Source organism: Sciurus vulgaris (genome assembly GCF_902686455.1).
Source record: "Sciurus vulgaris genome assembly, chromosome: 16".
Lineage (NCBI taxonomy): Eukaryota > Metazoa > Chordata > Mammalia > Rodentia > Sciuridae > Sciurus > Sciurus vulgaris.
Window position 1 is genome coordinate 27,880,822 of NC_136477.1, and position 13,410 is coordinate 27,894,231.

The 13,410-nt window shown below is 46.6% G+C and overlaps 1 protein-coding gene across 1 annotated transcript in view; it reads right to left on the reverse strand.

The window, feature by feature from the left end:
- The window catches only part of ITGA9 (integrin subunit alpha 9), a 326,698-nt gene that overhangs the window by 300,690 nt on the left and 12,598 nt on the right, over nucleotides 1-13,410 (reverse strand). The window contains exons 2-3 of the mRNA XM_079116258.1: nucleotides 9,593-9,720; nucleotides 8,128-8,234 (exon numbers count right to left, since the gene is read on the reverse strand). Of these exons, the coding sequence (XP_078972384.1) occupies nucleotides 8,128-8,234; nucleotides 9,593-9,720 (235 nt within the window). The remainder of the gene's footprint in view (nucleotides 1-8,127; nucleotides 8,235-9,592; nucleotides 9,721-13,410) is intronic.

The following is a 13,410-nucleotide window of genomic DNA, read 5'->3' on the forward strand; positions in this document are numbered from 1 at the left end:
CATCTATTTCCATTTAACCAGAAAGCTCTCTGGTGCCAGGGAGTAGCTGGTTTTCACAGGCTGCCCAGGCAAAGCCCTCTGAGGAGGGATCCAAGACATCAACCAGGCGGGGAGATTCAGGCGAAGGGGCAGGAGAGAGCTTGTCATTTGTCAGGAGAGGGAGAGACCATCAGGGACAGACAGGCACCTTGGCCAGCTTCAGAGAGCAGCCTCAGAGTGCATGGCTCACCAGCCTCAGTGCTGGGGACAAACCTGCAATGAGATGCTGCAAGGCAGGGCAGTTCCTACCAACAGACAGGGACCAAGTGCCAGCAGCCAGACTCACCCCTGTCTATCCTTGTGCCCCTCAGAACATTCCCCTGCCTCCTGTTCCAATGTGACAGTGGCCTCAATTCTGTGTCTCTCTCTGCATGTCCACATACCCAAAAGATGACAAGGACCCCCCCAGAGTGCACATCTGCCCCACCCAGCCTGCCTCTCCTGGCACACACTGCACATTTGTTATCAGTTCACCTCATTCTGGCCAACAGATGCATGGTCTTAAAATATTGAATTTTAAAACAATGACTTTAATGTCTGTTTCCTTTAAACCACTGATTCCATGGGTTATATTTGCCGTGCTCATGATCAACCTTTGACTTCTTCTGGGACTCCAGAAGGTGGGCAAAAGCGGTGTCCCTGGAATCTCATTTTCTGTATGGGGACAATGAGAATCAGAGTTGGGGGCCTAAGTCACCAAGCTAGCAAGTGCTGCAAACCGGGCTGGAATCCACAGCTTCTAAGTCTTGTCTCATCACAAAGCATTTTGCATCCAGTTTCTACCTGACAGGTTATCAAAAAGCACCCCCTGAAGCAGGTCTGGTACCTGCTGATTATCCTCTCAGTCCTCCCCATGATCCTAGGACTCTGAAATAACCACCCACGGGCAGAATGGGTGCTCCCGAGTAAGTGAGGGAGCTGGCAGGGGCTTGAATCTCCGAGGCCATTCTAAGACAAGAACGCTGCCTAAGCAATCTGCTTTTGATCCCTTCACGCCAACTGCCATTGGGACCTTTGACAAGCCACTCTGCCCAAAGACAAAAGAGCCCATACTCAGAATGATTCTCAAGCCTGCGCAACCACACTCAGTCTCTTTGGAAGATATTCACTACGGAAACCAATCTATTGTTGCTCCTACTGCAAACCACCTTCCTGCCTCACCACTTGGTACTGCTGTGTGCTAAAATCGCACATCTCAACAGATGGAAATAACATGTAGTGAGGAGCTAAAACATCACTAAGCAAAGAACCACTCCATACTGCCCCACAGAGCAGTCCCTTGGTACCCAAGATGGAGGGGCTCCAGGATGTCATTCGGACACCAAAATTCACAGATGCTCAAGTCCCTTCTAAAACGGCATAGTATCGGGGCTGGGTTGTGGCTCAGGGGTGGAAAACTCGCCTAGCACCTGTGAAGCACTGGGTTCGAATCTCAGCACCACCTAAAAATAAAAGTATTATGTCCAACTAAAAAAGAAATGTTTTCAAAATGGCATAGTATTTGCACATAACCTACGCACACCCTCCAGTACACTTTAAGTCATCTCTGCCTTATATACCCAATATGGTATAAATGCTATGTAATAGTTGTTCTATGTTTAGTGAAAAAGGAAAAAAGCCTACACATGTTCAATACAGGTACAGCTTTTTAAAGATATTTTTGATCCAGTTATTTGAATCCACAGATGCAAAAATCCATGGATATCTGGGATATTGGCTATAGGGCTTTTTTTTTTTTTTTAATTTTCAAATCTGACTCCATTCTGATGGCTTGCACACTAGAGTCACCCATCACCTAATTCGTGGGTCAATTAGTCATACTGTAGTTTATGGGCTCAGCGAAGGCCAGGGCTTGGAAGGCTGACCACGTTCGACTGCATTTCGGGGTTGGAGAGGCGGATGTTTATCACTGCTGACAGCCAGCTGCACACTGACACATATCAGGAAAGACTTGCTGTATTTAACGTCTAGTATATTGTCTACTCTTTTAAGTGCCGTAAACTATTTAGGGAAGGACCTTGGAGAATTCCTAGAAGTTCCTGATACTGCATTTCACACTAAATGAATCTAAAGTTAAGGCATTCTAGAAAGCCAAAGATCCAGAAGTTGAAGGCAGGCTCCATGCAGGCAAAGAGCACAAAGGGTCTCTGAATGTCAGTTACAGAAAAAAAAAAACACTGCCTGGAGCCAGATCATCATTATGTACACACGTCATTTTGACCCCTACACACACACACACACACACACACACACACACACACACACACACAAATTTCTAAGGGACTATCTGCAAAGTACTAATAACTCAATCTCTCCCGTGAGTCATCCTAAGGGAGCACAGCAGGAAAGAACGGGAAAAGGAGAGCATTCTCTGGAAATGGCAAGACCTACTCAGGGATAAGGGTGTAGTTCAGTGGTAGCATGTGTGTTGAGCATGGACATGGCCATTCTGGGTTCCATTCCCAGCCCAGGGTGGGCGGGGGACGGGGGAAGAGTTGGCAATGAAGGACTCACTCACAAATCATCCTACAAAGGAGAGGAGGACCTGCCACCATTCTAAACCTTAGAACCAGATGTATTTCAAGCTAGAAGGGTTACTTTTCCTCCCAAGGAATAAAAAGAGGAAGAAAGTCAACAATTTATTTCAAAGGCCTTTTTTCTTGTATGGAAACAGCATGTACTTCCTAGGGGGTGGGTACTGAGCCTCTCCAGGTGGCTCGGCCACAAAGATCCACCCTAACCTCCTACATGCTCATTCACCAAGTACAGATGGCCAAAGCCTCTCTCATGCTTCCGGGTCCATGGCTCACACACAGCCAGGCCCCGGCCACTGAGAACATTGTGTGATGGGCACAGGATCAAAGTGAGGCTGGGATGCCACCAGGGTCCCCTGAAGCAGATTCTCCACTGAGGAGGATGCAATGACTGGGGAGTCGCCAGGAAGGGGCTTGTGGGGTGCTGGGAATGTTGTTGAGCAGATGTCCCCCTAATGAAAACTCATCAAGGTGCACTCTGATGGCTCACGCCCTTTTCTGCATGTGCGTCCCAGCTCAATGAAGAATTTGCACATGCGCGCCCACCCACACCAGGAAACGGAGCAACAGAAGTAAATACAAAAATGTACCCTGCGACTTTGAAAGAAGTGAACAGATCAGGACAGCCCTGATGGCTAGAAAGGAAACAGCAGAGAGAGCCAGAGAACACTGCTTCACCCAGAAATAATCTACAAATTAAAACTATTTGTTGTCGTCGTCTGCACCTTGACAACTCTGATCAACAGGAGAGATACCAGGCTTGAACTTCCCGAGCTGCCCTCCACTGCCTGTGAGGTGCTCGCACCGGTGCCTGTACTGGGTTCAGCAGTGGTTACTGCAAGAAGGAATTTTTTTTCTTGCCTGTTTCTTAAAATATCAACTGCACACTGGGAGGGCGAGGGAAAAGTGTAAGAAGGGAAGGGGCTTGCCCCCCAGCCCTGAGGCTGTGTTTGCACTGGGGATCATTTGTTCCCTGAGGCAAAACTGGAAGGTACCACATTGCTCAGAGCCCAGATGGCCAGGTCTGAGGCTCCGACAGGCTGGGGTCTTGCCCACGTGCATCCAAATAATGCCCTCTGTCAATAAGGGCCTTCACTCTCCGCCACAGCTTTCCCTTGCTCCATCCGCTCCTTACTTTGAAATCAGGACCAGGTGTCCCTTTCAAAGCAGCCCTACCCACCTCTCCTTCTTCAAACCCCACCTTGGAATCGGATGCTGTGCTCCCTAGGGACCCTGTTCGTATCCCTGCAGCACCTCCCCTTCCTCAATTTTCAAGATGCATCCAAATGACACACATCCTTTCTGGTTTTAATTTTAAAATAAATACTTGCCTCCCAGAAAGTTTCAATGGGGAGAATGGAGACATTAAAGAAAGAGCAAATGGATCAGAGGCCTCTGAAACATGAATATGGACAAGATGGCCACACATTGTACCTTGTTGTCACCTGTCATTTCCAAGGGTCACTTTATAGTCATTTGCCTGGTATTTCTATCCATGACGTAGGATCAGCCACCAAGAAAAAGATGATAAACTGTTTCTAAATGTTCTAACAAGGACGCTCAGGCCTCATGTTATATAAACACACTTTAAGATACCATTCCTAAGATATGTCCTCCAGGCATGGAGAGTAAAAGTGGACTCTTTTCCCAAGTGGTTTCCATTAAAAGGACACAAAATTAATCATACATGCAATATGAGGTAACAACGTCATACTGAGTTCTTAATGACACAAAAGATGTTGAACTTTTTCCATACAGGCTTCATGGAGGAGGCAGAACCTAAACTGAGGAAGGAGGGGTGACAAGGACACAGGGGACTTAAGGAAAGCCTTTCCTAGAAAAATGAACGTGTGAAGTCCCCGAGAACTCAACAAAAGATACAATTCCATTTTTAAATGGGCAAAGGCTTAGACACTTCTACAAAGTACAAATAGCCAAAAAAAGCAGAGGAAAAGATGCTCAACATCACCAATCACCAGGAAAAGCAAACCAAATCTATGATGAAATACTATTTCGATGCCCACTGGGACAGCCAACATTTTTTAACAAAAAAGGGGAGGGCTGATGACGTGGAAATGCAGTTCAGTGGCAGATGCATGCTCAGGATGCGTGAGGACCCTGGGTTCAAACTCCAGTACCACCAAACGGCAAAATAAAAGCCTGTGAGGTGTCGAAAAACCAGGACCCTTGTGCGCTGCTGGTGAGAATACGAAATGCTGAAACCACTTTGGAAAATAATATAGAGGTTTCTCAAAAAATTAAAAATTACCATGTGATCCAATAATCCCACTTCTGGGCAAATACCCAAAAGGATTGAAAACAGGATCTTGGAGGAGTGTTTGTAGATGCATGTTTACAGCAGCATGATTCACAACAGCCTAGATGTATAAACGGCCACCAGTGGATGAATAAAGACAAGTTGACTTATATACCATGAAATCTAGTCAACCTTTAAAAAAAAAAAAAAAAAAAAATCCTGCCATATGCTATAACAAGACTGAACTACAACAAGGACATCAGGCTAAGTGAAAGAAGCTTTTCATGAGAGGATAAGTATTGTATGATTCCACTTATAGGAGATCTAACAATCAGACTCTCAGAAATTAGAAGGGCGGTTGCCAGGTCCCAAGGGGAGGGAGGAAAGGGAGGTGTTGTTAAATGGATGGAATTTTGGGTCTGCAAGATGGAAAAATTCTGGAGATCTACTACACAAAGTGCATTTAGTTAATATTACCATATATAATATAAAAAAGGTTAAGATGCTATATATGTTTTTGTCCACAATTGGGAACAAAAGAGATGAGACAACAGATACCCCTGGGTACCCCTCTCCTTCTCCAGCACCCATACAGAGTAGCTTACTGAAGAGATGATGTAATCGATGTGCAAGACATTAGAAGAGCTCTGCGTGCAATTAGATGGGCTTATCCACAGCACCACTGTCTATAAATATTCTGTCTGCCTTGACTTCCTTTGCCAAATCTTCCCCATGATCTCCCCTGCTGCTTGTGTCCCCAGAGACGGCCCTTTCTTGCAGAACCTCTGTCTTGTCCCTCTGGAAACAAGTCTCAGATCATCCTTCCACCAGGCACAGTGGCAACTCTGGAGGCTGAGGTAGGAGGATCACGAGTTCAAGGACAGTCTCAACTTAGCAAGAGTCCACCTCAAAAAACAAAAAGGGCTGGGGATGTAGCTCAGCGGTAGAGCATCCTGGGTTCAATCCAGTAGCCCCCCCCCCCCCAAAAAAAAATTATTCTTTCATGAGGAGAGGAAGTATCTTCACAGGAGAAGACTAGGCTCTACGCTCGATGTCCTTAAAAGCATTTTGTGATATGCTGTTGCTAGGCCACTGCCTCCTCTCTTTGGTTCTGAATCACAACTTCAGATGGTGCTTTGATTTATAGATGCTGGCTTCTTCCCTTTATTTCTACAGAAAGGCAGACATGAGTTCTGGCCCTTCTGGGGCCGAGTCCTCCCACTGAGGTCAGGCTGTTAGGCCTGGAGGAATGTGACAGCTTGGCAAGGGTCCAGGGCCAGTGGTGACAGTGATTAAGGACTGGAATCCAAGGCACCCATCAGGCCCAAAGAGCCTCAGTAGGACTACGATGCGATGCCAGTGACAGCGTCCAGCTGCTGCCTCCCTCGCCCCGGGGCCCGAGGAGGGCGAGGTGCTTCGTTGTGCCGGGAAGGGTGGAATCTGAATGAAGAGTTTCTTTCATGGAGTTTAGCACGAAATGGGGTTCCTCAGAGGGGACATGAACATTTTGCCTAGATCCTCAAAGAAAACCTGCTTCCCCTGGGCTAAAATATACTTCAACCCTCCACTTCATAGCTGGTGGCCCAAAGGAAGCCTTGGTGAGGGGCTGTCGGTCTCATTTTCCCTTCTGGACCTTATGCTGTTGTGACAAAAATGTCCTACAGCATTCAAGAAAAGGCGATGGCAGAAGACACTTGTGAAGCCAAACAGAGGTGATCTCGGAGGGCAGGGGACTGACTGGGAAAGGGCACGAGTGTATGTTATGAAAACTTCAACTACAGTTGTGCACGCTAAGTGTCTTAGTGTTACATCTCAATAGAAAAGTTTACAAGGAAAAGAGGGAAACGGCCCAAAAATCAAATCTCTGTGGCGGTTAAATTCCTTTGTTGAGTCCAATAAAACTTTCTGGGATGAAGGAAGTGTTCTCTGTGCTGTCCAACACAGTAAGCAGTAACCATATGTGGTTACTGAGTACTTGAAATGTGGCTAACGTGGCCCAAAGAACTGAATTCTTTTTAATTTTGATACATTTAAATGAATTTAAATGTATTTAAGTGACTTTAAATGTGGCTGCCTTACTGGGCAATGCAATGCTAAGCACTTAGGAGACTTGATGGCAAAGATTTTGTCTCTCCTTCAAAGAATATAATGGATCAGAAGATATCAAATGCACTTTGGAAGTCAAATAAGTGACTAATTAAAATAACATGCATTTTAAGGCAGGCACAGTGATGGGTACCTGCAGTCCCAGCTATTAGAAGGCCGAGGCAGGAGGATCACTTGAACCCAGGAGCTCAAGGGCAGCCTGAGCAACATAACAAGAACCTGTCTTAATTTTTGTAAAGCATGTGTTTCATAACGTAATACCATATAGGAACAAAGAGGAATCAACTACTGAAGGCAAATGCAGTGAAGCATGCTGTAATCCCAGACACTCATGAGGCTGAGGCAGGAGGATCACAAGCCCAAGGCCAGCCTCAGCAAACTCTGCAAGTCCCATCTCAAAATAAAAAGAAAAAAGGCTAGGGATATGGCTCAGTGGTAAAGCATCCAAGTACAAAAAAGGAATGAACTACCGATACACATAACTTGGATGAATCTCAAATCTTCAGAATACTTAAACAAGAGCACATGCTGTAGGACTACACTTATATGAAGTTCTAGAAAAAGTTAAAGTAATATGTGGTACTACCAGTCACCACAGTGGTTGCCTCCAAGTGGAAGGAGTTGACTGGATAGGAATACAGAATTTGGAGGGACAATGGACATACTCTATAGCATGGTGTGGGAGTGACACAGGTGTGTGTAATTACCTCATGTGTGTGTATGACTGCAAGACCAATGTGATCCTGCAATATGTATAATCAAATGAGAGATTACACTCCATTTATGTGAGCTATCAAAATGTATAAATGCATTCTACTGTCATGTACAATTAGAACAAAAAAATTTTTAAAACCCAAAATGCAATCTTATGATTTGCATATTTCAAATCTATTATACCTCAACTTAAAGATATATACACACACAAATTATGTAACAAATGAGATTTACAAAGTTCTTTGCAAATATTTGTCAGTGTTCAACATCCGCATCTCAGCACCTTGGGATAGCTGTTAACATTTGGTAGATTTAAGGAAAAAAAAAAAAAATAAGCAAGTTATCTGTCTAAGCAGTAGTGCAGAATCCAACTCAAAGCCATTCCCTCGCCTCTATGCTGTCCCGCTTTCCTACGAGGTCAAAGCCATCCACAGTCAGGGAACCACCCCCTGCCCTCAGTACCCCAGAAGTCCTTACCAACACGCGGCCATCGGCCTTGGGCTGCCGGGCCAGGCTCACCCCCATCCACTCATCATCCCGGTCTTCCCGGCAGGTCTTTCCACAGGGCGTGCCCCGATTCTTCCCTGGAGGAGAAAAGGGAACATCAGACTAGGGTCAAGGAATGATCTTCGCTGGTCGTTGTTCGTATCAGTAAGAAACAGGTGGGAAACCAGTCATTTTGAGGAGCACCGGAGGATAGCTCTCTTCCCTTGCTAATTGCAAGAACCTTTTTTTTTTTTTTTTTTTTTGGGGCAGAGCTGGGGATTGAACCCAGGGCCTTGTGCTTGGGAAGTAAGCACTCTACCAACTGAGCTATATCCCCAGCCCCACAAGAACTTTTTATCAAAAAATAATTTTAAAATACAGATGCTGGACATGGTGACACACACCTATAATTCCTGCATCTCGGGAGGCCAAAGCAGGAGGATTGCAAGTTCTAGGCCAGACTCAGCAACTTAGTGAGGCCCTAAGGACTTAGCAAGACCCTGTCTCAAACAAAAACAAAAATCAAAAAACAAAAAGGGGGTGGTGTGTGCTGGGGATGTAGCTCAATGGTTAAGCAACCCTGGGTTCAATTCCAGGTACCATAATATAAAAATAACAACTGAAGATCTTGAAGAAAAAGGACTCTGGAGAAAGTAGGGACTTGAAGTGATAATAAAATGACTCATTCATTGAGCACAGTTCTGCATATGTGCTCTCTTATCTGGCTAATCTCCTCAAGGCAATCCTTGTGAGGTATGTATTTTCATCTTGGTTTGACAGGGTGAGAACTGAGGCCCAAGAAGCCACAGGGCATTCCCAGGAAATACCAGTGGGCTTTGAACACAGCCAGATCCTTCTTACTCCAAAGATGTATTTTTCACTGGACCAAAGTGAGCTTTTAAAAACATCCACCCAATCATATTGTTCTCCTCTTAAAATACAAAGCCCAAAATTGATTTTAACCTCCTCACCCTCATACCTCACCCTGGCCTGCTAGGCCCCATGTGACCTAGCCCCAGCCCTCCTCACCAACCCCTCTGCTCTGTCCTCCCCTGCCCACCACCCTTTCTACACTGTCCTCACACTACTAACCCTTCTGCTTGGAGGTTCTCCCTCCCAGACCTGCCCAGCTAACTACTATGAATCTTCTAGTCACATGGAAAGGTCCTCAGGGAGCCCTTCCCTGTCTCTCCAATCCAGCTCAGATGGAGTACCCACCTTCCCTCTGGTTTGCTCTCATTTGTTTTAATGTCTCTTCTGACCATTAATATTCAAAGCCAAGGATGACAGGATCCTTGCTTTGTCCACCAGTATATCCCAATATTTAACAATGAATAAGTACTTAATACACATTTGTGGGAGGAGAGAGGACAGACAGATGGGTACCCTGGGGAGAAAAAAAACAAAGCGTGAAGTGGCAGAGCCCATGGAAACCCTGGCAGTGACATCCACCCACCTCGAGCCATGTCCAGTTCGGTGCATCTGCGGTCAGGGTTGGTGTGGACTCGACACTTAAATACAGCCCCAGGGGACTTCACTGAAGTGCTGTATTTGGAATCTGCCTTCGGTGCACCCACCAGGACCCTGAACAGCAAGAGGAAAAGGCATTCTGTCACAACCCAGTACAAGCGCAGGCAGGTGGTTAAATCCTCACCCCGCCACAGGCAAGTCATCTGAATGCTCACTGGGAAATCATTACTGTGTGCGTGCAGGTGTGTGTGCACGCATGCATGCGCTCATGTGCATAGGGGTCGAGAGAGTCCTACAGTTAACCTGTTAGATCTTCTCCAGCTGCATTAAAAGTTTCACTTAGGATATTATCATCTAACTATCCATTTACCAGCCAAACCCAAAAAAAACCAAAGGCCAAATGTTTTCTCTGATACGCGGAAGCTAATTCACAATAAGGGAGTGGGGATAGGGAAGAATAGTTACTTTATATGAGGTAGAGGGGAGTGAAGGGAGGGGAAGGGGTATGGGGGTAGGAAGGATAGAGTGAAGCAGACATGATTACCTCATGTACATGTATGACTGTGTGACCCATGTGATCCTGCAATATGTATAATCTGGAAGGTGGGAGGTTATGTTTCATTTATGTATGATCTATCAAAATGCATAAATGCATTCTACTCTCATGTACAACTAATTAGAACAAATAAAATAATTTTTTTAAAAAAGCTTAAGGGAGGGCCAGGAATTGGCTCTAGTGGTAGAGCACCTGCCTAGCATGTATGAGGCCCTAGATTCCATCCATCCTCAATAGTGGGGAGGGGACAAGAAAGCTTAAAGGATGGTACTGAGGTGCAGCTAAGTGGTAGAGCCCCTGCCTCACATGCACAAGGCCCTTAGTTCATACGCAGCACTGGGCAGGGACGGGGGGGGGGGGGGGGGGGGGGGGGGAAGGAATTAAAGGACAGTTGAATGGAAACACGTGAAAGCAACAAAAGGTTCCTATTCAGAACACAAACTCCTACAAACCAATAAGAAAAACAGACAAACCAGTAGAGTAGTGGGTCAAAGACCTGAACAGACACCTCGAGAAATAAGGTAAACATAAGAGCAGGTGCTCCCCTGTATTAGTTACCAGATAAATCCAATGAGATGGCACTCCATACTCACTAGAAGGCCAAAACCAAGAAGACTGAAATGCCAAGGGTTGGCAAGGATGCAGAGCAACTAGCACCTCCACGCACTGCTGGTGGGGAGTGTGAACGGTTAAAAGCACTCTGGAAAACTCATCAGTTTCTCATAAAACTGAGCCCGTGCCTCCTCTAGAACCCGGTCATTCCGTTTCTAAGAATACGCCCAACCCAAGTGCACATGTGGGCTCTCCAGGGGACACGCACGAAACATTCCCGACTGAAAGACCCATCAGTGCTAAAGTGGAGAAGCAAATCTTGGTGCAGAATGTCTTGCAGTTCTAGGCAGCAATGAAAAATCTGTGGCCATCTTCCCACTGCGGCCACACAGCTGCCTTGCACAACAGAATGACGAGCACCAGGCACCAGGCACCAGGCACAACAGCTTCTTGCTCCGACTCAATGTATCTGAAGTTCAAAAGCCAGTGAAGTTCAATTATGGCATTAAGATCAAGAGAACTATTCTGTCTCCAGGGAGGAGCAAGGGAGGTTATAATCAACTTCTGGAGGTGGTGATAATGTTCGCTTGAGTGCCATTTATACAAATTCATGATAATTCATTTCGTTGTATGTGACATGGGCACTTTCAATAAAAAAATAGGAGATTTATAGATGCCATTTCTCTTCTCTGCCCTCCTCCTCTTTGCCCCCACCACACATGGACAGCAGCAGAGGGAAATTATGAACCACGACCCCTAACCCAGCACAATCCAGAGAGGATGGTTTGCCCTCCAATAAGGACAACAAAGAAGCTTCCCATCCTTCATTTTGAACCTCAAAGCTGCAGGGCTGGGCCATCCCCAGCAGGGCCTTCCCTGGCTATGGGAAAGAGTGAGGCACAGCATGAGGAGAGAAGCGTCAGGTCTGAGCCTGGGTGGGTGGAGAACATGGGGGAAATGGCAGCAGGTCCCCTCCCAACCATCTTACCCTGTTAGTTTGGTGCCTTGTTTTTGGAAAATAGTCAACCGAAAATCTACAACAGAGATTACTAAAAAAACACTAATGGGACAGTTGCACTGAGCCGTGAGTCATTTGGAAAAAGTCTTGCACAATGAGACTTTAATCAAAATCCACATTGATGTTCGAAGAATAGAAAATGCCAAGCCACTGTTCAATGAGAATGAGTGGCTCGGTATCTCCAGCAGGCCGGAGTGGAAAGGAGACCCACCTGGCCAGGACATTCCACTCACAAAATTCATCGTCTCCCACATGCCTCGGAGGGGGACACATCTGCTAAGTATCTGTGGGGAGGTGTCCAGCAGAGACTGGAAGGATCCTGGTCAGCCTCCCTGAGGATAAAGAAAGCATGCCTGGGCTCCGTCACTCTATTCAAGAGTCTCCTTCTGTGAGCCTCATTCACCCAGTCGCCCCCACCAACACTCCGGCTGGGCACGCAAGGCCTCCCATCCCACAAGAGGGACTTCAGCAAAGACTGGCAGACATCACAAGAACACTGGTGATGCCCCTGAGCTGACCCTCCACACTCTGAACCTGAAGGATCCCGAGGACACAGAAAGGGAGATTTCCTCCTTTCCCCGCCAAAGGAATCTCTCTCTCCAGGTCAGTCTTGGAGGGTGTGTGTCTGCTTCCATGAGGATGCCCAGCTATAGCATGACGTAAGCCAGGCCCTCCACAGTCAGGGCACCCACTCCAGCAGCCCTACCCACTTCAGTAATGCCCTGGAAGCTTCTTGAGGAGCGTGAGCTGCCCCGCTGGTCTCACCCTGGCGGGCCACAGCTGAATTCCCAAACAGAAGCAGGGCTGGAACCCATGGCCCTTTGGAAATCTAACCAAGCACTTTTTCAACCAGACCACCGCTGCCTTGCTCACCCGCACAGGGCAGTTTGGCGGCCCTTGGCTGCTGTAACACAAATGCATAATGACACCCAGAATGAAACTCCAGTGAGAAGAAACCACATGAAGAGATTAATTTCCCCTTTTGCTTCTGGGGCTGAGCCTAGAGCCACTGGGGTAAATTAAGGATTGTGCGCTCCAACACCAGTTGTTTTCACAGGTGAGAAGAATTAGCAGCTGGACATATCAAAACTGAAGCATCGCCAGCAGGCCCACATGTCAAGTCCTAGGAGCTGGGGACCCAGCTCCACTTGAAAACCCCAGGGCCACTGCTGGGGCCAAAACTTCCCAACTCCTAATTCACATCAGCAGGGCGAATAACTGCCATTTGTAATTCACTTTGGAAAAGTCACAAAGAAACAGGGTTTGGGAATGGAGCTCACTGGTAGAGTGCTTGGAAGGCACTGGGTTCAACACCGGCATCACTCCCCCTCCCAAAAAGAGTCAAAAACACAAGCAAGAGAAAATTCATCACCTATGATGGTTGGGAAATGGCTGCAAGAATCCATCTATGATGTGCCTACAACTGTCATTACGACTCTGGAAACTTCAGACAGCACGCTGCCCTACATGCAGATTCCTAGGTCATGTCCCAGCAGGGAGCCTGAGAGCTGAACCCGCAGCCACTGCTTCTGGACCCTGGAGCCACGGCCCAGGAGGGCCAAATTTACATCAAAATCTAAAGTAGATGTTTGTCAGTTCCATCCACTTACCAGCAAATGGATGTGATTTCAATTCTTCTTCATGACTGAGTAGAACCCCATTTGTATGTGTGTGTGTG